This window comes from Labeo rohita, chromosome 22, assembly GCF_022985175.1.
Source record: "Labeo rohita strain BAU-BD-2019 chromosome 22, IGBB_LRoh.1.0, whole genome shotgun sequence".
Taxonomy (NCBI): Eukaryota; Metazoa; Chordata; class Actinopteri; order Cypriniformes; family Cyprinidae; genus Labeo; species Labeo rohita.
Window position 1 is genome coordinate 40,885,535 of NC_066890.1, and position 24,547 is coordinate 40,910,081.

Here is a 24,547-nt window from a genome sequence, read left to right on the forward strand (position 1 = left end):
ACAATTACTAACTATATTAGTAAACATGGATAATATTTATAAAATATAAATATTCATAATATGTATTAACATAACATATTATTAATTAAAAAGTAAAGTTGTAGCTTATCTGTTAACATTGATGTACTATAAAGTAACATGAGCAAGACATTTTTTTTTATCAGCTAGCATTAGCAAAGCTGAAAAATATTTTTTCTTTGTTTGTTCATATTAGTTAATGCATTATGTTAACAAAAGAGACCTTAAGCTAATTATGCTGCCATGTACTCATACTGCTACTAAATGACTTAATTTTCTCTTCAAATCATTCCTCACAACACAAGGCTCTGCATATGTGTACGTTAAAATAACATTCATAGAGTTTATTGACCCCTCTAACTGGGAGAACTTGACCAGTGAAAATGTTAAATTTACCATTATCACAAAATACACAAAATTTCGTGCCTTCTACGAACTATTCACATGCGCAGGGGAATTTTTCGCGTGCTTTTCCATTTTATACCGATTTTCTTAAAGTTAAAACATTGGATTTCGTTAGGGAAGAACATCATGTCAAGGCCTCTCTTTTTTGTGGCAGCCAAGACACCACACCCGAAATGGGCTGATGGCGCAATAGGTTTTGCATTACATTGTCCTACATGCTAAGTTTAATGTTTTGTCGTGTACACACGAAAGTCTGTATATTTTATTTTAGTCCTTTTATAGAATCCGTAATATGTTGCCGCGTTAGGGGGAAAAAGGGTTTATTTACTTTTTATTAGGTATTTCATATTTGCATAATTAAAATGTGCACTGAATTCAAATCACGCTTAAATATATTAAATCCGTTCATCATGCTACCAAATAAGTGTAATCCTGAAAGCATTAAAACTTACTTGCAGTAGTACAGCCAGACATGTGAAACAGGAACATAATCCAGAAGTCTTTTAAACACTTTCGATTTGTGCTCGCTGTTAACATGTGCGTTTCTTTAAGAAGTTGTTTGTCACATTATACGATTCCATCTTAAAGAAAATCAACGGCAAAGTTTCTTTACAACATATTTAATGCATCGCCACCAACTGTACAGGAATATGAAGCACCAACACACCTGCTTTCTCCTCCTTCCTTCTAACGGCAGATCACAAATAAAATTGCGCACTATAGCGCCACCTGTCGTTAATTTCTAGTCAACTTTCTCCTCTATAGGATACCCGCAGATAAAATGATTTTTGGTTAATAATATCTGGTTTCTTTTAAATTTGTGAACTTTTAAGGTTTAGTTGAACAAGAACAGACAAATAAAATAAAATAACCTCAGCCAAACGTAGTATACATCTAAAATGTAATTTGTGTGATGCAGTTATCTACAACCTAACTATAAGCTCTACACTTCTGCTCAAACGACAGAAACTTCAACGTAATAAACTCTTTTAATGTCAAACATAATTGAACACTGAACATAAACAGATGTTTCCCTTCACTCAAAAACACATAAAATAGCACTTAATTTCAACATTTACTCTCCATATCCAGTCATATGCAAAGCATGCTGGGAACTAACAATCACAGCCAAAATAAAACTGCATAACTGAACTAGTTTTCTTAAAATAAATAGGTAACTTTACGTCCTTAATTTTATCCAGTTTAATCAGTTCTTCAATTCAAGCCTGATTGCTTAAGTTTCCTTAAAGAAAATAGGAAAACATATCTCTTGGTTTTATTAGTGAAATGTTCTCAGTATTTTTTACACAACACTGAACCACAATTTATTTAATAAAATATACACAGTATTTTTAATTATCGCCTTAATCTTTAAATTAAAATTACAAGACTCATGATTTATTTTTTACAGTGTAGAAGACACCAAGAAATCCTTTAAAATATCTTCCCTAGTCTTACAGACAAGCACAAGAGACCCAGGTTTGATTATTATATTTGTAGGTCTTATAATGAAGAGCCAGATAGACTCATCTAAGCTTTGATCAGACTCTTCTTCCTCCTTAAAATAAAACAAAATAAATACATAAATTCAGTATCACATGTTTTAGTCACACTTTAGTTTGGGGACCAATTCTCACTGTTAACTAACTATTAACTATGACTTTTACCTCAGTAAACTCCTAATTTGTTGCTTATTAATAGTTAGTATGGTAGCTGTTATGTTTAGGTATGGGGTGGATTAAGGGATCTAAAATATGAAAAAAAAAAAAAAAAAAAAAAAAAAAGCATACAGAATAAGGCATTAACATGTGCTTTGCAAGTACTAATACACAGCCAATATGCCAGTAATATGCATTCTAATAAGTAACTACTTAATAGTGAAAATTGTTCCCTAAACTATTCAAATGCATGAGCCTCTTCCATAAACTGTATGCATTAGTAATACTATTTTCTTTTTTTTTTTTACTATTTTTTTACATTTTAATAGACTTAGTTAGATTATTAAATAAAATGTAATTTTTTGAAGAAATGCTATATGAAGCAGTTTAGATTACCTATGAAATAAATAATGTCTGTATGAACACACTAAAACTGCAACAAAGATTGATTTTCATTGTCACAACCCCAGTCAGCGAGGTAACACAAAGTACCCACTTTTACTGTGTCTTGTTTTTTGTTTGCTTGTTTTTCATTACACCAGTCAAACAAGAACCTCAAACCTAAAAATATTATAAAACCAAAATGGATAAACTTCTTTATATTTATATTCATTCTCTACATGTGGATGGGAATGAAACACCCCTTTCCACTGACTGGTCAATCAAAGATACAACCTTGCTTTTGTCAGTAAGTCATCCACTGCAATACCTGTATGAATTCATGAAGTGTTTAAACTAAATAAATAAAAAACAATCAAACAAAAGGCACACTTTAACACTTTAAAGAAACCATACATGGTTTGACTGAACACCAGATTGGCAGGACTATGGCCTAAAGGTTCCTTTATCTTAGTGATTAAGCAGTTTGTGCTTTAACATGGTATGTTTTTAAGCATTATGCTTACAAATGGGAGAGGCTTGCATGATTGTGATTCATCTTACATAAGACATTGTACTGACTGTAGTAACGATAAGTGATAAGTAACAAGTAACGTTGCAACTGTGTGTCAAATTGTGTGTGATTAGTTATAATGCGCAGCACTGTGGAAATGCGCCTGACAGCCAGTGTATGCAGTTTTGAATTTATCAGCTGAATTGTTGTGCTGCACGCACTGAACGTTCTAATAACGCCAGTGTGATATATATAAATATAAAAATATTATTCGGCTGTTTGTTGTCTTTTGGAAGATGCATTCAAAAAATTTGTTAAAAAATGTCACTTTCAATGGTCATGAATGGTCATCTGAGATTCTACTAACCAATTTGACATGATCATTTACTATAAGCAATGCTCAAATATTTAAAACAAAGCAAACAGAGCAAATTTACAATGTTCCATTTGGTGGTAAAACCTGCTGAGCTCAGTTTGATCACCAACACTCAGTCCTTCATCATCACCTGTTTAAAGAAAATTTAGATATTATAGTTGGACACAATGAAAATAATTTAGATTATTAATAATAATAATAATAATAATAATAGAATGAACACTAATCACAAATCTCAATGTGACATCTAAATCATTAATTGAACATTAACTGGAGCTCAAAGATCTGTTAAATCAAAACAGCAATTATGCACAGATCTTCATAATTCTCAGTGCTTTGACCAAACACAATAGAGAGAAAAAGAGCAAGAGATTATGGGTAATCTACAAACAGTGCTTCTGCAGTGAGCATTATCAATAAGAATAAGAAGCTCATAGACTTACAGTAAACTCAAGGTTTCCACTTAAAACATGAAACAAAAACCAAAATACATAATCTAGAGCAAATCATACAGAAGCAGACCTTATTCTAAACTAAAATGTACATTTCAAAAAGACGTTTATTTACTGATTTTTGGATTTAAAGCATATTTTCTGACTTCTTATATTTTTATACAAGTATGTAACATCATTATGGTTTAAAAGGGAGAATGCCATTTTTTTACAGTCCATATGATAGATGTTTTTGTTGTCTTACTGATGAATACTCATAAACATCAGGGGTTTAAAACCCCATATTCAACATCATGCAGGTTTTAGACTTGGGTTTCAGACTGCAATCCTTGCCACTTTTTGTTCTTCCTGTTCACAAACACTTCAACACTTTACAGGATATTACTTTAATTCAAATTGTTAAACATATGAAGAGTTCAGATGCAAAACCAGTTAAATCCATCTGATGTCTTTCTTTTAAAAATGCATTTTTATCAGGCTCAGATGTATAGGTTTCTATGAAAGTACCAGTACTTCTGATTGGACTGGGGCTGATATTTTAGCGAGTTTGAAGAAAAAGTATTTGATGGATGTATAATATGTGTCGAGAGCATTCACTCAGTATCATTATCTCATTTTTGACCAAGATGGCTTTTAGCTGGTTTTGCATCTGAACTCTTCATATGTACTTAAAAAAATCTATTAAATGAAAGTGTGAATAAAAGGTAAAAGTACAGTTTAGTTGGTCTGAACTTGTGAAGGAAAGACTCTATCCACAGAACAAAGACAATATACTATCGGTACATTAACAACAGACAGACACATGACTAACTTAATACAAAATAGAACAGAATAACAATTATACTATGCATAAACTATAAGAGATAAAATGTAAAACATATACATGTTTTAAGTAATATGTGGATTTCACATTGTACACTTTATATTATCTGATACATTTAAGTGCTATATTTGATAATCACGTTTATGGTTAGAAACATTTAAGCTGCTTTATTATGGATCAGTTTAACTCAAATATTATTGTATTTGTAGGTCTGAATAGTCACCCAGACTCATTTGAGTTCTGATCAGACTCTTCTTCCTCTTCAGTTCCACCTTTTAAAACAAAAAGAGTTTGGTTGAAAACTAAACTGACATAAATCATTCAGTACTACATTTCTGATATGCATGCTAACACACATGAAGCTTTCAGTCAAGCATATTTTAATATATAATGTTAAAATGCTATTGTCACAAGTATGTTCTGTTTTGGCTTAGTTCCTGTTTGCCCTTATTTGGTTCTGTTCCTTTTTTTTTCATTTGTCAATTATCAATTGGCTCCACACCTGTTTCAGTTCTCCTTAATTACTTATTATTTTACTTACTTATTTCATTACTTGTTATTTATAGTCATGTGTTCTCCCCTTTTGCTTTGTATGCTATTTGTTGTTTCAGTGTGTTGTGCTACCGTTTGCTCCTGGATTTCTTGTGTTTACATTGTGGTTTATATTAAAAGACTGTTTTTGGACTATTCCTGTGTCGAGCACTTCCCTTTAGCCACACAAGCCTTGACAGTATAGCAGACCCCTTAATTTGAGTAAAGTTTGGCAGTGTTTTTCTTTTTTCTTTTTGTTTTGTTTCTTTTTCCCCCCTCTCCCAGAATGGACCTGTAAGCAGTTCAACTTCTGTGCCTGGAGCAACAGGGCCGTTCACTGGAGGACCACACTAGGGACTTTTTAGATCTGGTATGCCTTACGTTCTATCCTGACCACTCGCTCTATGTATTTTATGTCACCAGCCTGAGCAAGCTGTGTAAGGCAAGCCTACCAGCGTAAGGTCCCAGAGAGGATTTTGCAGCTTTTGTGGAGTGGGTGCTGGTGAATAATGACTGTCCATTCACCGTCTGCCCCTCCGATGAGGACTTGACCATCCCCACTCCCAACCCAGAGCCCAGCCAGCCTTCACCACTCTTCTGCACAGAGTACGCGCCAGAGCCCACCGCAGCCGCAGAGCCAGAACATGTGACAGAGTGCAACATCACCACGGAACCTGAGCTCAGTGACGTGACTGACCAGGTGTGTAAGCCATGTGTAAGAGGAGGATTTGATTGACTGGATTGGGGAGGTTCCATTCAGCTCCCCTGTGTCTCCTGAGTCTCCACTGGTTCTGTCCAGCTCTCCTGCGTCTCCTAAGCTCCCACCCAGCTTCCCTCTCCTACCTCCTCTTAATCCAGCCAGTTCCTCAGTCCTGTCTCTGCTGGTGCCTGTCTGCCCCTCAGCTCACCCTCAGTCTGCACCATCAGGGCATTCTGATCCGCTTCGGGACTTCTAGGCTCCAGCTCCACCTAGGCGTAAGGATATCGGGTCTCCACCTCCAGCCTCCAAGTCCTGGACTCCACCTGGTCATCCCACCAGCTCCACTGGGCTCCCTTGTCCATCCGGCTCCACCTTGGTCAGCCATCAACCATCTGCAACCTCGGGACTTCACTCCTCCAGCTTTGCCTCATCACTCCGTCCCTTCGATTCTGTCAGGCTCCTCCTTCCCTCCGGCTCCACCTTAGTCCTCAGTCGCTCTGGCTCCACCGCGGTCTTCCAGATCCACGCCTCCACCTCGGTCGCCTGAGCCTTCAGCTTCACCTTGGCCCTCCGGATCCTCAGAGTCACCCTCGCTCTGCGGCTGTCCATCTCCATCCTGGGCTCCTCTTCCTCTGGCTCCGTCTCCATCAGTCGGCCCCCTGTTGTCACCTACCATATCTCCACCATGGCTCCTCCTTCCGTCGGCTCCACCGTGGGTCGCTATCCTGGTTAGTCTCTGGTTCCCCACCTGGCACTTCCCTGGTCCTCCCTCCATTTACTCTGCCCTGGCCTTATGAACTATACCCCTTTCTCATTGCCTGCCCCTCACCTGCCCCACGGCCGCCTCCTGAACTTCCGCCCTCCCTCCTCTTTTGGACTGTTTGTCCTTTCCGGGCTCTGTTTTGTATTAGTTTTTTGTTTGCTCCACACTTGTTTCAGTTTTCCTAATTACTTTGTTAGTATTTATAGTCCTGTGCTCTCCCCTTTTGCTTTGCCTGCTATTTGTTGTTTTGTTTGTCGATTTCTCATGTTTACATTAAAAAACTCTTCTGTGGATCCTCACCTGATGCTTACTGCCCCTCTTCCAGAGATTTATACCAGTCCTTACACACACCACTGATCTCTCTTTAGTCTGTAATGTGAAACCAGAAGAGAAAGTGCAAATTAGACTGTATTTTGATTACTTTTTTGAGAGAAAAGAAGTCACAATTCCTGTAATCAGATTACTGTAATCTGTGTCATATATGATTTTACATAGATATTTCTAAAACAATATTTATGTTTAAATATAATACACTATAATACAGTAAATATAATTGCACCTCTTATTAAATAACTGAAAGTAAAGTAAGTGTAAAGTAATGTGACGTGTTGCTTGTCAAAGTAAAAACGCAGAAGAGACAGAGATATCGATCATGAGATGCTGGATGGCTGTGGAAGCTGAAGCTGGAATCTGCACTGATTTTACCAGCATTTTACTACAATCAGACCAAATTTCAAATTGTAATTATTCACAAATACTGATATAATACTGATATAATTAATTTTAAAACATTTTTAAGAGGGTCTGTGGTTTTGTTCTCTTTCCTTCTTTGTATTAAACATTTCCGTTAACAATTTTTGTTCTGATGCAAAACCTTTCCAATAAAACTTGATAAAAAACAAAAATCACATAAGATGTTTAAAGACATCCCATGTATCAAAGGTTAATGAAGTTCCATTTTAATAATTAAAAAAAAAAAAAAAAAAAAAAAAACTTTTACTTACCTCAGTCTACAGTTTGAGTCTCGTAGCACATAAATGAGCCAGTCTGAGTTTTCAATCAAATTGTTTCTCAGATCAAGCTCTTTTAGAAACTGCAGTGATTTTGTGTTTGTCAAAGACTGAGTTAAATAAGAAACATCTGTAATGCCACAGTCATGAAGACTAGTAAGAGAAAGACAGGAACACAAAACAAGTTAATAATAAATAAATAAATAAATAAAATATATATATATATATATATATATAATGATTGATTATTTTTATTTTAAGCATTATGATGTTTCTCACCTCAATCTTTCTAGTTTACAGCGTGAATTCTTTAGTACATCACATAAGTGATTCACTCCTGTGTTTTTTATTTGATTCTTACTGAAGTTCAGCTCTCTCAGGTGCGATGGGTTTGATTTCAGAGCTGAAGTCAGGATGCGACACTGTTTCTCTGTAATGCTGCAGTCACACAGCCTGAAGACAGAAAGAGAAAGAACAATGAGTCAGATACATCTTAATTTTACATGTGAGTTAAATTCATTACGACTAAATGCCATATAGTCACTAATACACCAACAAACATCTGGAAACCTACAGTAATTGTACGACCATAAACCAATATAGGAGCATAATTAGGATTTGAAGATTCTTAAAATTAATTTAAAAACCCAAATGAGTGATAAAGAGGTTTGAGATAGATAAAAGTTGTGAGGAAGCTTGGACAGTTGATGAACTTGTGAAAGTTTTCAAAGAAACCATGAAAAAGAAACCCTCAGATGAGGTTGTGTATGTTCTGATTTTGATACACATACAAACCTATTAACAAATCGTATTTATGGATCTTTGTTCATACTGAGATGTAGCACTATAAATGACATAACTTGAGCCCTGCTGTCTTAAAAATAAACTATACTGTAAACTTTAATCAGACTGTAACTGCTGTACTGTAAAATGATACTGACTGTAGTTTTTCCAGCTTGGATTGTGGGTTCATCAGTAGATCACTGAGGTTTTTCACTCCAGAGTCTCCTAGTTCATTCCCGCTCAGGTTCAGCTCTCTCATGTGTGATGGGTTTGATTTCAGAGCTGAAGCCAGTATAAAACTTAGTTTCTTAATGTTGCATTCAAATAGACTGAAGACAAAAAGAGAAAAGTCACTGAATCAGACCTATGATGATTAAAGAGTTTCCTACAGTTTGTCATACAGTCTACAGATCCCATAATATGCTTGTAATCATGTCACTAGTTCTGCATGCTAGAAACTCTTGTTTCCTTTTATCTCTTTTGTTTACTGCAGCAGTAAATGCTGCAGAACATTGTACACAACATAAATTCTGCAGAACATGTCACACTCATTACACAGTTTTAAATATTTTAAATGCATTTTCTTACTAGACAACTAATTTTAATTGTGACCAATGATGAATGCCAGAGGGAACAGTGTGGTTTAAATGATGTAACTTGGGTTCAGCTGTCTTAAACTAAAAAGTAAACTTCATTCACACTGTAACTGCTGTACAGTATAATGATACTAACTCTAGTTTTTCCAGCTTGCATTGTGGGTTAATCAGTAGATCACTGAGGTTTTTTACTCCAGAGTTTCCTAGTTCATTCCCGCTCAGGTTCAGCTCTCTCAGGTGTGATGGGTTTGATATCAGAGCTGAAATCAGTGCAGAACAACCTTCATCTGTCATAAAACAACATCTTAACCTACACTGGCAGAAAGATAGCAAAGAATAAAAAAAGACAACTCTTTATTCTGTAAAATCACATCTTCTTCATAAGCAAATAAAACAGACAAAAGATGAGAGATTATCATCTCTATTTCACCAGAACACAAAGGACAGTGAAAAAAGTGAAAAAGGTTGAACAAATTATGTGACATCACCCACATAAAAAATAGTAGTAGTATATTGTATTATTTACAATAGAAAACTGTAGTAAACTAGAGTATGCTGTAGTATATTATAGTATTTACTACACTTTCTTAACTTATACTACAGCATACTATAGCATTGACCATAGTGAGTTCATAAACTGTAGTAAATACTGTAGTAAACTTTAGAATTTACTGTAGTAAACTGTAGTAAATTGAAGTGCCCTTTAGTATATTATAGTATTTACTACACTTTGTTAATTTGTACTACACATACTGTAGTATTAATTATAGTGAGTTTGTAACTGTAGTAAAAAATGTAGTAAAAGTTTTTACTATAGTAAACTTTAGTAATACTGTAGTATACTGTAGAATATTATAATATAAACTACACTTTACACTATATCATAATGTAGTATTAACTACAGTGATAATCTGTAAGTTACTATAGGATACTATTACTGTCACAAATCCTGTCCGATCTGCCCGCCACCAAAGGTCGTCTGTGCATCTTATTGACATTTGACACTACACAGACTGCTGCACTACGTCCTTGACTACATTTTCCATGCTCCACCTCTCTGATTACGCACACAGCTGTAACCAATCAAGCACACTATATAAGCCTTGGACTTCCTCTTCCTATTGCTGAGTATTGTAGAGCGTTTAGCACTCTCATAGTGTTAGCCACAATTACAGAGCCCTTTTCAAGTATCCTGTTTCTAGTTTAGTCTTGTTTCTAGGCTTGTTTATCCTAGCCTGTTATCTCGTCTGGCCTAGTCAGCAGGCTGCCCTGGCATTATTATCGCCGGTCTTGGATCACCCTTTGCCTTGCCGTTTCGGACTCTGTTTGCCCCTCGTATGAACTCTAGTCTGTCTATTTGAAATACCCATTTGCCTCGCCCCTTGGATTATGTTTGCTGACCCTCGCCTGTTTAATGGATTAGTCTTGTGTCTTGCTCATACTGAACCTGTTTGCCAATGTTTGACCCTGCCTGTGTTTGACCAGTTGCACGGTCTTTAGCAAACAAACTTTAAGACAACATAGTCACACAGTCTTTAGTAAACAAACTTTAAGACGATGTTGGAATCAAGAAAGTATAAGTAATGTCAAATTTATCCTGTTATTTTATTACTTTTAGAATTGGGGAGCTCTCATGTTTATAGTTATAACTGCTACGTTTGTCTGAATGCTGCCATAGAAACTGTTTCAACGCAATGGTAAATTAACTATAGTACTGTAAATACACTATAGTATTATTACTATAGTATGGTTCAAAAACACTATAGTATTTACTAGAGACATGTTACATTTTCTATGATAAATTTACTATAGATTAATATAGTATTTGTTTTTTCACAATTTATTATAGTACCTTTACTATAGTATGGTTCAAAAACACGATAGTATTTTACTATAGTATGGTTCAAAAACACTATAGTATTTACTAGAGAAATTTTACCACATTTTCTATGGTAAATTTACTATAGTATTTTGTTATGTGGGCAGGGTCATCATAAGATACTGAGTAAAAATCGTTTGGTTTAAAATGTAAATAACATTTAAATTATTTTTGAATATTATTTACCTTAATTTCTCCAGTTTACAATGTGAATCCTTCAGTATCTCACAGAAGTGAGTCAGTGCTGTGTTTCCTGCCTCATTCACACTGAGGTCCAGCTCTCTCAGGTGTGATGGGTTTGATTTCAGAGCTGAAGTCAGGATGAGACACTGTTTCTCTGTAATGCTGCATCCACACAGACTGAAGACAGAAACAAAAAAGAAAATGTCTCAGGTTTTCATTGACCACCAAATGTTTTCAAGTTTTCAAAGTCTGTTTTGAAACCCACCCACATTCTGTAAGCTGGAAGATGCTTTATATATATATATATATATATATATATATATATATATATATATATATATATAATGTGACAAATAAGGAAAATGTCTCAGTTACTAAGATTCCATGACAATCCCACCTGTCACACTAGTGACCATTAAGAAGGTTTTCATTTACAAGACTCTAAACATGTTACTGACTGGTGTTTTAGTTAATTTCCTGAAAACATGGAAAAAAATAAAGGGTCTCAATTAAATATGTACAGTATCACTTGGTTAGTGCAAATTTTCCCCAGAGCAGTTTACTTCCTGTTTGTACCATAAGATGATGATGGTTTCATCAAAGCTCCAAAATATCCAAAATATGACAAAGATTTTGGTACATGTAATCTCTAAGATGTCTAGCATTAATATATGAATTCACAACTAGATAACAAAAGTTAGTCAATACAAACCTTAAGTTAGCTTGTGAAAAGCCTGACCAGAATGTTTTAAAAAGCTGTAAAAGTGTTATGTTTTTAAAAGTTGTAAAACTTTTTAAAAGTTTTAAAAGTTTGATGGTTTTCAGTCTGAAATTGTTTGAAGTTTAAAGCTTAAAGCTTAAAAGTTTTTAAAAGTAATAGTCTGTCAGGGTCCCCGGGGTAATTGCTAGGGTGTTGTTATGCAGTTGATAGTGTACCAACGGTTGGTTGTCTAGGTATTGCTATGTGGCATCCTTTTTTGACTACTTTCCTCCTAAGACCCCTGGTCCACCCCTGACTGGTTCAGATGGCGAGTCATCCAAGGGGCTAAAGCCTTGACACAGCTGTGGTTCACCCTGAAAGTCATCCCAGGCACAAAGAAATGTGGCCCTTGAGCCAAAATTGTGTACCCAGAGGCACTACAGTGGAAGCTGCTGCCATTTGGCCTAGCAGCCTCTAGAATATCTTGAGGGGAATCAATGCCCCAAGCTTGACTGATGCCAGTGGTTTCTGGATTGTCAGAGAGCACTCTCAATGAAAGCCAGGCCTGCATCTGGGAGTGAATTGGAGAGGTAAACTTATTTGATCATATCCAGGACCCAAACTGATATACTGTCATGTATCGTGCGAGGAAGGGGAAAATGAAGGCGATAATCAAAGATAAAGTCTTTATTATATTCCACAGGTATTTCCAAAACAGGTAAATCCACAGGAGGAGGGAAAAAACACACATACATTGATGAGACCGGACACCAAACACTGAACAGAATGCAACTTTTAAAGACAGGTGATAATGATGAACTTAATTAAGACACAGGTGAAACTAGGTAAACTAATGATGACTGAACAAGAACAGGAAACAGGAACGACCAAATATGGGCACAAGAGGGAGAATCTAAACAGTCCACAGGGGTGTGACATTACTCCCCCCTCCTGGAAGGCGCATCTTGCGCCGTAACATATCCATGGGGGATGGGGGGCGGAGAGAAGGAAGGCCTCCAGGGCAGATCAGGGAGCTCAGGGAGCCATGGTGGAGCACACAGTCCGGGAGACCATGGCAGATCAGGGAGCTTAGGGAGCCATGGCGGAGCACACAGCCTGGGAGACCATGGCAGAGCACACAGTCCTGGAGACCATGGCAGAGCAGACAGTTCGGGAGGCCATGGCTGAGCACACAATCTGGGAAGCCATGGCGAATCAGGGAGCTTGAGGAGCCATGGCAGAGCACACAGTTCGGGAGGCCATGGCGGAGAAGGCAGTTTGGGAAGCTATGGCGGAGCAGTTGGTTCAGGCATTGACGAGACCGGACACCAAACACTGAACAGAATGCAACTTATAAAGAAAGGTGCTAACTTAATTAAGACACAGGTGAAACAAGGTAAATGATGACTAAATGAAGACAGGAAACAGGAATGACCAAATATGGGCACAAGAGGGTGAAACCAAACTAAACAGTCCACAGGCATGTGACATATACCTGGAATGGCCTCCCAGGCCTGGATTTGGGTGATTTACAAATGAGGGTAATAGATGCAATCAAAACAACAAAAGAGCAACAATATATTGGTCATGTGAAAAGTCTAACACAGTACACTTAGTTTTTTTTTTTTTTTTTAATTATAAAAAAAACATAGTAGATAGAAAAGATTTTGCACCCAGGCAGTTTGTCACTATAATAGCTAACCAAAAAATATAATAATAATAATAATAATAATAATAATAATAATAATAATAATAATAATAATAATAATAATAAAATAAATCCCTTTTCCTCTTTATAGATCCAACAACATGAGTGTCGGCTCCTGGCCTCCTGGTGGCCTGCTGCTTGTGGCACTCTAGCCCCTGGCCTCCCAATCCAGGCCTGGGAGGCCGATCCAGGCATATTAAGGTCCTGGACACAACCAAATTAAGCCTACTCTCTCCAGATAGAATAGATAGAGCTATATATAGAGGGTCAAGTTATTAATGTTTTATAATAACGAAACAGAAAACAAACAGGTATAATAGAAATAGAATAAATATATCAAGTGTCAGATGATCAAGTGTAGATGGTAGAGCTGTGTCTTCAGCAGTTTCTTGAAGATGGCTAAACACTCAGCTGGTCAGATTGAGTTGGGCAGGTAATTCCACCAGTAGGGAACAGTTCAGGTAAAAGTCAGTCAATGTGATTTTGTGCCTTTTTGGGATGATTTGAAGAATGTAAGCATCTGAAGGGCACATAAGTCTGAAGTAGTGAATTTAGGTAATGGGGTGCAGAGCAAGTGGTTGTTTTTAGACAAACATCAATGCCTTAAATTTTAGGCCAGCAGCTGATGAATAGAGGTGTGACTTGAACAAGCAGTTGTGTACCATTTACTGATAGAAAGGGTCTGGTCTTCCCATGTTGTATAAGGTAAAGCTGCAGGACCTGGCAGTTTTAGTAATGTGGTCTGTGAAATTCAGCTGATCATGAATCACAACTTCATAGTTCCTGGCTATCCTGGAAAGTATTATAGTTGATGTGCCTAGATAGGTGTAGACATAGTGCTGAAGTGTTGTGTTGGCTAAAAACCCAAGCAGTTATGCCCTGGTCTCTGTCAGGGCCATGAGGTTGAGCCTTGAATGACCCTGGTGCTTAGGAAAGAAGTAGCACTTGAGGTACTGAGATTCAAGATATTTATTTGCCAATACAAAGTTGCCCAGGAATGTACAAGTGAGGAATATGCTGAGGTATGTGCAGAGAAGAATTTGACGTGAAGTACAACAGTGCAGGTTGTTACATAGCAGCAGTTAAATCAGAAATGCTGTGTGCAGCAACAATGTCAACTAACGAGTGAGGGAGTGTATGTTAATGAAGTCATGTAGATGTTAAGAGGCTAAGTCTAGGAGCCTGATGGCCTGATGGAGGGAAGAAGCTCCTCCTAAGACTCTTAATTTTGGTCATAAGACAATGGAAGTGCTTTTCAGATGGAAGCAGGGTGAACAGAAAGTTAACAGGATGATTTGAGTCTTGAGTAAGGGGAACAGCTCCAATCTAGATTGTAAAGCCCTGCAGAGAGTTGTGTGCTTAGCTGAGTGCATATCAGGATCTGCTCTCCCTTCTTTGCAGGACATCTACCTTAGATTATTACACAGTTTTTAAATGAGGCCAGGACTAGAGAAGTAGCAAGTGACTCATTGAAGATATATGTAAACAAGCCAGAGAGCGCAGGATATCAGAACACGGACTGAGATACAATTAGATACCATCTGCTTTCTTGACGTTTACTCACTTTGGGGGCTTCCAAACCTTGTCCTCCGGTAATTACATTATCATCATTAAATATCATCACTTCTCCCTGAAGTGCTAAATGACAAGGCCTGCAGCATAGTGTCTAAATGGCTGGAGCAGTGGTGATCAAGTGTGTTTGCCCACCTGGTTGGACAGGAGATGTACTGATAAAAGTTCAGCATGATGAAAACTCCAGTTTATTCTCCAGAGATTGGACATTGGCAAGCAGAATGCTTGGCAGAGGAGGACTGTGAGCTCTTTTCCTCAGTCTGCTGTGAAACCCAGCATGCTTCATGCAACGTTGGCATACTGGACCTAAGCCAGTGTGAAATTGCTCACAGCTGCCTGCTCATCCCCTCTGCTGTTTTTTCCTGCTTTCCTGAAAGAAAGTGATCTGTGAGCACAGTCCATCTTGGTGAGTGCAGCTTCAGCATGGGGATGGCCAGGCAAGGAATACACCACATTTGTGGCATTGCATTTTGCAACAAATACAGCTGAAAATTGCTCTAACAGTGTTCTACTCCAACTTATATAGACAAATGAAATGCCAGTTGTTTGTGTAGGTGCACAAACATACTTCAATCAGGCTTCAGTATTTCAGAGAAAATGAGTTTCCCCAATGTGTCAGCAACTGACACAATGAAAGTGAACCCAGCAAGCAAACTGTTTAACTTAGGTGCTGCTGTCTTAAATGAGACTTTATTCAGCTGTAACTGCTAGAAAGTATAATGATACTAACTCTAGTTTTTCCAGCATGCATTGTGGGTTCATCAGTAGATCACTGAGGTTTTGTACTCCAGAGTCTCCTAGTTTATTCCATACCAGGCTCAGCTCTCTCAGGTGTGATGGGTTTGATTTCAGAGCTGAAATCAGAGCAGAACAACTTTCCTCTGTCATATGACAGTCTCTTAACCTACATTGGTATAAAGAGAGAGAATAGAAAATAAGACAAGAAAAGAAAGAAAATATTATTCTTTTAACTAACATAATCTTAATAAGCAAATAAAACAGACAGAGAAAGAGTTATCACAAAAATCTTCATTTATATTTTGAAATCTTTATTTCACCAAATCACAAAATATTAAGTGCAACATTTTTTTTTGCAAATATGATGTGAACTCAGGCTCAGCATTAGCTATTGTGTCTAAAGTGATTTGGTTATATATAAACTGTTAGAGTGATTAAATATTTAAATTATTTGGCAAATGTTTCTCACCTCAATCTCTCCAGTTTACAGTGTGAATCCATCAGTATGTTACATAAGTGATTCACTCCTGTGTTTTTGATATTATTCTCACTGAGGTCCAGCTCTCGCAGTTGTGATGGGTTTGATTTCAAAGCTGAAGTCAGGATGAGACACTGTTTCTCTGTAATACTGCATTGACATAGACTAAAGACAGAAAGAAAAAAAAAGACCATGACTCAAATGATGATAATCTTATTGACCAGCTACAGCAGGCATTTAGTTTTCAATATTCTATTTTAAAACCCTTCACACAAGTTCTATATGCTTAAAGGTAACATTTCTCCTCTTTCATTTCTTAACTATTTGATGCATTTCCTCATTCTCTGTTGTAAAAGCAGATTTTTGGATGTAAATAATCAGTACATTGTATCAAAAGCTTGAAATAATAAATACTACATTAAAAACACAAAATGTAACCAATAGTGGGACAATGTAACATAAAGATGATGTAATTTCTTTGACACTAGACGTACTTAGCGAAATTGAAAAAAAAAAAAAAAGTAAAGCATAATTTCCCAATATGCATCACGCCTCTCCAACTAAGACATCAAAAATAATTTTTTTTTGCAGGTATGTCTTAACAGGTAAAAGTATGCTATTTTCAATAAAAGGTCCAACATATAGTAAAATTGTCACAAACGCGGTCTCTGTGGCTCCCCCTGTCCCGCACCAGCGAGAACCGTCACCGGAGTTTTAACTACATATCCCATCATCCCGTGCCTGGGGCGCGCCACTTCCGGTTCCGGGTCTCCCGGTTCACTTCCCCTCCGGCAGCCATTTTAGCGTGCCGCGCCGGAACGCCTGTTGCGAAGTTTTGTATGGTTATGCCTTCAATCCTGAGCGTTTTTTCTATCGGACTGCCTTACTGTTGCCAACTGGACTGTTAATGTTGTGTGTGAACCTTTGCTGCCTGCCTTTTGTCGACCGTTGCTATTCTCCTGGATTATTGTGTTTGCTCGCTGCCGGCCCCGACCTTTTGCATGGACTATTACTTCCCTATTGGATTTGCCTTCACCACAACTGACTGCCGTTGTTGACCTCCGCCTGTTTACCTTATTGGATTTAATAAAGCTGTTGCTCATGGATCCAACGTCTCACGATTCTTCCATAACCTCGTCACAAAAATATTAAGCTGCATTGCTTGGTCATGAATAAAGTAATTTAGCAGATGTACAATCTGCCTTGAATAAATGTGATTGTCTCGCTTATAGAAAAAAACCCATCCAATGTATCTGCACAGGGCCCTTTTTTGACATGATGCCACCACTATTTGAGACACATCAAAATAAACAATATAAACTGAAACTTTTATCTTTTTGACTGGGTGCATAACGATATTGTACTGAAGCATCCATTACTGCATTTTGCATGACAATTCCATGTTCTCTTTGACGTGTTCATGGTTTATTTTTTGAAGGATGTCAATGTTGACTCTTGTTGACGTTTTATATCGATTGCATTGCATAAGTGCCCACCACTGGTGGAACCACTGCAAAGAGCTGAACTGAAACATCCTCAGCTCTTAATCACTTGGAATCTGCTTTGAATTGACCTATCATTTACAGTTTTGTATTTTTCACCAGACCTGGCTAAAATCCCTTCATCTCGCCCCTTGAGCCTGGTGACGTTTACGGATGGGTCGATTGCATTGTCACATCCCCACACCCCCACCATCCCTGGTGGACCCCTGCAAAGAGCTGAACTGAAACATCCTAAGCTCTTGATCACTTGGAATCTGCTTTAAATGAAACAAATCCTATACCCCTTTAGCAGCTACAGTTTTATTTTCATCGACTTTTTTTGCGCCAGACCTGATGTCATCAGGTGTTTCTCAACTGCACTGTCTAAGCTCTGCCTTCTCGACCACTGTCACGGGAGGAGCAAAACGACAGACACAGTGGACGTGACGTCAGGCCTCGGAGAGGCTTTTATTAAAAGGGGTCCAAAAGGGGGAATAAAAGTGTCCAAAATACATAGGGGATCTGGTGTCCTTGACGTGTAGGGGTTCCGTGAAGGAGGGGCAGTGTTCAGAAGGGAAGGGTCCAGGTAAGAGGCGGAGTCCGGCGGCCGCACTCGCTCCCTGCCGAGGTCCGCGGCACGAGGGGTAGTGGCTTCATCCACCTTTCATCACGGCACTTCCTGAGGCGGGTAAATCGGACCGGCATCCTAGCCCACAGCCGTCTGGGTGCGGCTTCACGTCCGGACCGCGGGTCCGGCAGCTCGTCCATCATTTCGGCGGCGCTCGATCCCTCTACGCTCCCTTCCTGGACCCACGAGGAAACCAGCGTCCATGCACGGGTAAGAGACCGGTCTCCCGAGGAGAGGCGCGCTCTGCATTTTAACAGTGGCGGTGATGATGCTTCATTCACATCAGGTGTGCCTCATCACACGCCGCCAGACCTGGCTGTTTCAGCGCCCCTCCTCTCTTGCACGCCTACTCCCATCGGGAGCCTGGTAAAGGGCAGCAATTACGGATGGGGTGACAATGATAATTAGGGGGGGAGCCAGCCGACTACTCACAATGTCTAAAAGTGAAGTGGAATGCAGTCATGGTCCCGCATTGGCTAAACACCCGCTGGCTCTGCCTTAAAGACTCAAACGCAGCCTAGTTTGCGAATCCAATTAGCACCCACAAGCATATGTATGAAGTGCAGACGCCAATGTGGGAGAGGTGGGTTTGACTTTGGACTACTTTTACACTGTTGTCGTGGGTTATTGTTCAAGTTAGCAGTTTTGCTGATTTTTTTTTTTTTTTACCTGATTTAGTGCTCGCTGCAGATAAAGTCATAATAATGGGTGATTTTGACATCCATGTTGATAATGAAAAAGATGCTTTGGGATTAGCATTTATAGAGACTTCTGAACTTCACTGGGGTTAGACAACACGTGTCAGGACCTGCTCATTGAAATCATACTCTAGATTTAATTCTGTCACATGGAATTGATGTTAATAATGCTGAAATTCTGCAGCAAAGCGATGATATCTTGGATCATTATCTAGTCTTCTGTATACTCTATATAGCTAAAACTGTAAATTCAACTCCTTGTTACAAGTATGGCAAAACCATTACTTCTACCACATAAGACTGCTTTGTAAATGATCTTCTACCACATAAGACTGCTTTGTAAATGATCTTCCTGACTTATCTGAATTCCTCAGCATATCCAATAGCTCAGAAAAACTTGATGTAACAGATGATGTAACAGAAACTACAGACTCTCTCTTTTCTAGCACCTTAGATACAGTTTCTCCTTTACGCTTAAGGCAGATTAAGGAAAACAGTCCGATACTGTGGTATAATGAGCACACTCGCTCCCTAAAGAGAGCAAGCTGAAAAATGGAGTGCAGCTGGAGGAAAACAAAACTAGAGGTATTTTGTACTGCCTGGTGTGAATGTACCCTATCCTATAGAAAAACAATAAAAAAAAAACAGATTTTTATTTGTCTCTATTTGAAGAAAAAAAATAAAACCTAGATATTTATCTAAACAGTGGCTAAATTAACGAAAATTAAAGCACCAACAGGTGTTGACTTTCCCAACAGCACAGCAGTAATGACTTCATGAACTACTTTACTTTCAAGATCGATACTATTAGATATAAAATTGCAACCAGCCTATTCTCTACTATAGGAGAGGAAGAATTGTATAAACTTGTGATATCATCTAAACCAACAACATGTATGTTAGACCCTAATCCTTCTAAGCTACTAAAAGAGGTGCTTCCAGAAGTCATAGATTGTCCTCTGAAAATCATTAATTCATCATCGTCATTGGCAGTGTTGGGCAAGTTACTTTAAAAAAGTAATTAAATTACTGATTACTCCTTGTAAAAGTAATCAAATTACTGTTCTGATTATTTTAAAAGTAATTAGTTACATGACTACTTACGTTACTTTATTTCTGTACATCCACAAAGTTTACATGAAATAATACATTTGTGTGTTGCCTAGCAACAAAATCCCAGCATAAACGTTCCCGATAAAATATATGTTATTGAAGCATCAACATTCACAAACCACTGTTATTTTTTTTCTAAAATCAATAGGCTGCTGTGTGTATGGTTGCAGATTGCACAGCATTTCAAGCAGTGAGTGGATTCTCTGATTGTCCATTGCATTCCAGAAATCAACATTGTTCAACGCTGCACACGTGTTATAAATAGAAACCCTGCCTATGTAACGTGGGTTTTTTGGGGTTTGTTTCATGTCTTTTATTTTGTAGTTTGGTTCATGTCATTAGTGTCTTGCTTCCCTTTCCCTCATGTATTCCTGCATTTGGTTCCTTGGTTCAATGTGTCATGTTCTCATTGGTTGTCCTAGTCTTGTGTCTTGTTTCTTATTAGTTGGTTCTTGTCATGTGACCCTCACTGTTTGATATAAATAGCCCTCATGTAGCCATTGTTCCTTGTCGTGTATTGATGTTTGTAACCCTGCTGTTGGTGAGTCTCTTCATGCCAAGTAAAGTCTGTTTGTGTCGAATCTGTTCAAGTCAAGTCAAGTCAAGTCTGTTGGATTATGTTTTGTCTTCACTGTAAATAAAGCTGCACTTGGGTTCATCCTAAACTCGCTGCCTCCAGTGGACATTCATTACACCCTATGCTTACACCTGTTAATCGTTTTTGTTTTATATTAGTTGTTCTCATTGCTTTTGTGCAATAGATGAATAGCATTTCCTCTCTCCATGCTGACTTTGTTTTCATTGGTAGTATCTACCTCACAGGCACTTACCAGTTAAAGAAGGTCTTAGACAGAGGACATTGCATGTACTAGCCAATACCCTTTTTACAATCTATATGATAAAAGATATCCAGTCGGATGTAACACAGCGCTAATGCATAAAGACCTCGGCCTGTAACTATACTCTAATTACTTATTTGAAAATTATAATGCGTTAAATTACTCCAGTACTAAAAAAAACAAACAAAAACAAATTACAGTAACGTTACCAAATAATGCATTACTGCCCAACACTGGTTATTAGGATATGTCCACAAAACCTCTCATTAACAAAACCACAACTTGACCCCAAACAAATTAATTACAGATCAATCTCGAACCTCCCGTTTCTGTCAAAGATACTAGAAAAGGTAGAATCCTCACAATCATGTTCCTTCTTACAGAAAAAATGGTATCTGTGAGGATTTTAACTGTATCAGGATTTAGACCGTATCCTAGTACTGAGACTGCTCTTATTATCCGATATCATGGTTGTATCTCTTAATTAGTGCTACTGGATCTTAGCGTTGCGTTTGGCACTATTGACCACAGCATTCTTTTGAATAGACTTGAAAATTATGTTGGCATTAGTGGTACTAACTTTTCTGACTGCCATCAATTTGTGGCAGTGAATGAAGAGGTATCATATCAGTCACAAGTGCAGTATGGAGTACCTCAAGGCTCAGTACTAGGGCCATTATTTTTTACGTTTTACATGTTACCCTTGGGAGATTTCATCAGGAAACATGATGTTAGCTTTCATTGTTATGCTGATGATACTCAGCTCTATATATTTTCGCGGCCTGGCAAAACACACCAATTTGAAAACCTAACAGAATGTTGTGCAAGCTGCTGCAGTTATGATATTTAATCAGAATCTGCTAAGCATAATCTCCTGCTGCTGCACGTAATCTGCTGTAAACCCTGTTGAATAATCAAAAGTAATAAAATGCCTACGGCACTTCAAAGAGTTCATTTACCATCCATGAGTTATCACTAAAGCGCTTTCTGTTGCCATTGCTATGAATGCTGCTGCTAAAATTATTATTTCTAACCTTGCATATGAATTTGCTATATATGGCATGCTATAAAATTGTATTTGCTTGCTAAGCATGCTGCTGCTAATATTTTTTCAAACACTGCATCTGAATCTGCTATGCATTCTGCTGCTATAAAAATCACTATGCATACTGCTGCAACAGTATGCATAGTGTTGCTATAAGCCTGCTATAATTGTTATAAGCCTCTTTACTACTAACAGCAAACAATCAAAATAATGCCTATTTCGCTTAAGAGTTCACAAAATTAACTGTAGCCCTGTTAAATAAGGAAAAGTAATAAAATGCCTATTTCACAATAAAGAGTTACTTATCCCATACGTTAAACTAAAAATTTAAAGCGACTAAAGTACTTCCTGCTGCCACTGCTATATTATCGATAATAATGTGGCTTGCTAAGCATGCTGCTGCTATTTCTAACATTGCATCTGAATAGCATACTGCTGCTACAGCTGTACAAGTACTTATGGTTGCTATAGCCCCTTTATAATTAAATAAAATGCTAATTATTCCTATTTACTTGAAGAGTTCACGTATCATCCATGTTTAACCCTCTGGGGTCTGAGGTGATTTTGGGGCCCTTTAGATGTTTAGACGTGCCCTGACATTTGTGCTTATTTCAACTACTTATAACATACTACTGGCCAGCATATAATTTTTTTGTATTCAGCACAAACAGTGCTACAATAATATGTGAGCAAGATGGATGTACATGTTTGCATTTTTTAGAAAAAAAATATTATGCATGGTTAGTAAGTTTTGGGAAAATAAATGTAGCTGAAATAAGGCCATAAAACTCACACTGAATAGTCCTGAGGAAGGCTTTTGAGTAATCACTCTTGTAGGCTAGAATATTTACTTCAAAATGATGTGAAAATGACCGTGCTTACTCTTTCACAGAAAACAATATATTGATGTAAATTTTCTAAGACATGTTTTGTGATAGAAAGCCATATGTGAGGGAGGGATAATGGCCATGAATATTTAGTGATTCACACCTGAGAGACAAAAGGCCGTCCCATAATGGCCCATCACTGTGACTGTCACTATGAGGCAGGTAACAAAGAATGAGAGGAAAGTAAGATAATGGGGGGTTTTTCTAATGATGTATAACACTTATTTGTGTGACCAAAATTGACAGAGTATTTTTAGTGTCTTTTGCACTGATCTTAAAAAACGTGAGCTGATCACGCCAGCGTGATCGTCGACCCCAGGGGGTTAACCATTGAAACTTCAGCAACTACGGTTTACCTACTGCTGCTACTAATAAAACATTTAATTGCTAAACATTTAATAGTTTGCTAATAACACAATCTGAATTTCTATAGAGACTGCTGCTACACTCTATGAAAGTACTAGAATTGCTGTGAGCCCAGCTGAATAAACAAATAAGAAAATTCCAAGTTTAAAAGTGTCCCACTATTATGCTGCATTGTAAATGGGCTAATAAACTGAATCAATTTATTATTGGTAGTAGTATCTTCATATTTTAAACGAATTACTGAACCATTATCTTTAAACTATCACTTAATATGACTTTATAATAAACACTGCACTATGTAGGTTCACCTTGGCTTAAAACTATGAAAAGACTGTGAACACCCTTGCAGCCAATCCCACTGTGGCATGCATCTTCTGAAATCAACCTGTTCACACTTAATATTAGATGAGAATACCCAAATGTTTCTTACTGTTTCACTTGGCATTGTATTTTCACAAACATGAACTATAAGCCGCTGCTGTTATATGAACATGACATGCTTAGTAATTAACGTTACTTCTCTTGCGAACAACCTGCGCATAGTTTTATGACTGTATGTTTTCTAGTTTTAGAAATGTAAGATGACTAACCTAATAAACCACTAAAATAAGAGTGAGAATGTTTACTTATCTAGCTGAGTATCAGAGGAACTCAAAGCGCACTGCTGCGAAAGGCTCAAGTGAATGCCAACCAGCCATTTAAAGGTAAAGGTTCAAACTCATTGGCTGTATACGAGACGTGAACCAATCAGCTTGTGCCAAGTGGTATAAGGCTGTAAATATTATCAGTTACGTTAACACCTGTCAGTCTGCGCCATCTAGAGTTTCATTAAAGAACTAAGCATTTTGAAAAATAAGTCTTAAAGGGGTCATCGGATGCAAAGTTCATTTTTACATGTTGTTTGAACATTAATGTGTGTTAGCAGTGTATGTACACATGTACCCTATAATGATAAAAATACATGCAGTGGTTTTTAATTAATCTGTAAAAATAATATCCCTTTTTCAAAACGATAGTTGATTGACATGAGCGTCTTACCTCAGACCCGACCTCCATAGTTTCGATGCTGGAGCAGGGATGTAAGTTAGATGAGAATATCTCTGATTGAGTGGTTGAGGATTTATGTTGCTGGATATAATAATGAACATAGTGGTTGTCATTTATTTCCGACATCTGAGCCGCTGAAGATGCAGTGGATTACATTTTTTTTGTAAATGGAATGCGC

At 37.6% G+C, this 24,547-nt stretch overlaps 1 protein-coding gene across 1 annotated transcript in view; it reads right to left on the reverse strand.

Moving 5' to 3' along the window:
* LOC127153655 (uncharacterized) overlaps positions 1-24,547 on the reverse strand; it is a 547,126-nt gene that overhangs the window by 242,599 nt on the left and 279,980 nt on the right. The window contains exons 28-31 of the mRNA XM_051094869.1: positions 16,257-16,430; positions 15,780-15,953; positions 11,073-11,246; positions 9,144-9,317 (exon numbers count right to left, since the gene is read on the reverse strand). Of these exons, the coding sequence (XP_050950826.1) occupies positions 9,144-9,317; positions 11,073-11,246; positions 15,780-15,953; positions 16,257-16,430 (696 nt within the window). The remainder of the gene's footprint in view (positions 1-9,143; positions 9,318-11,072; positions 11,247-15,779; positions 15,954-16,256; positions 16,431-24,547) is intronic.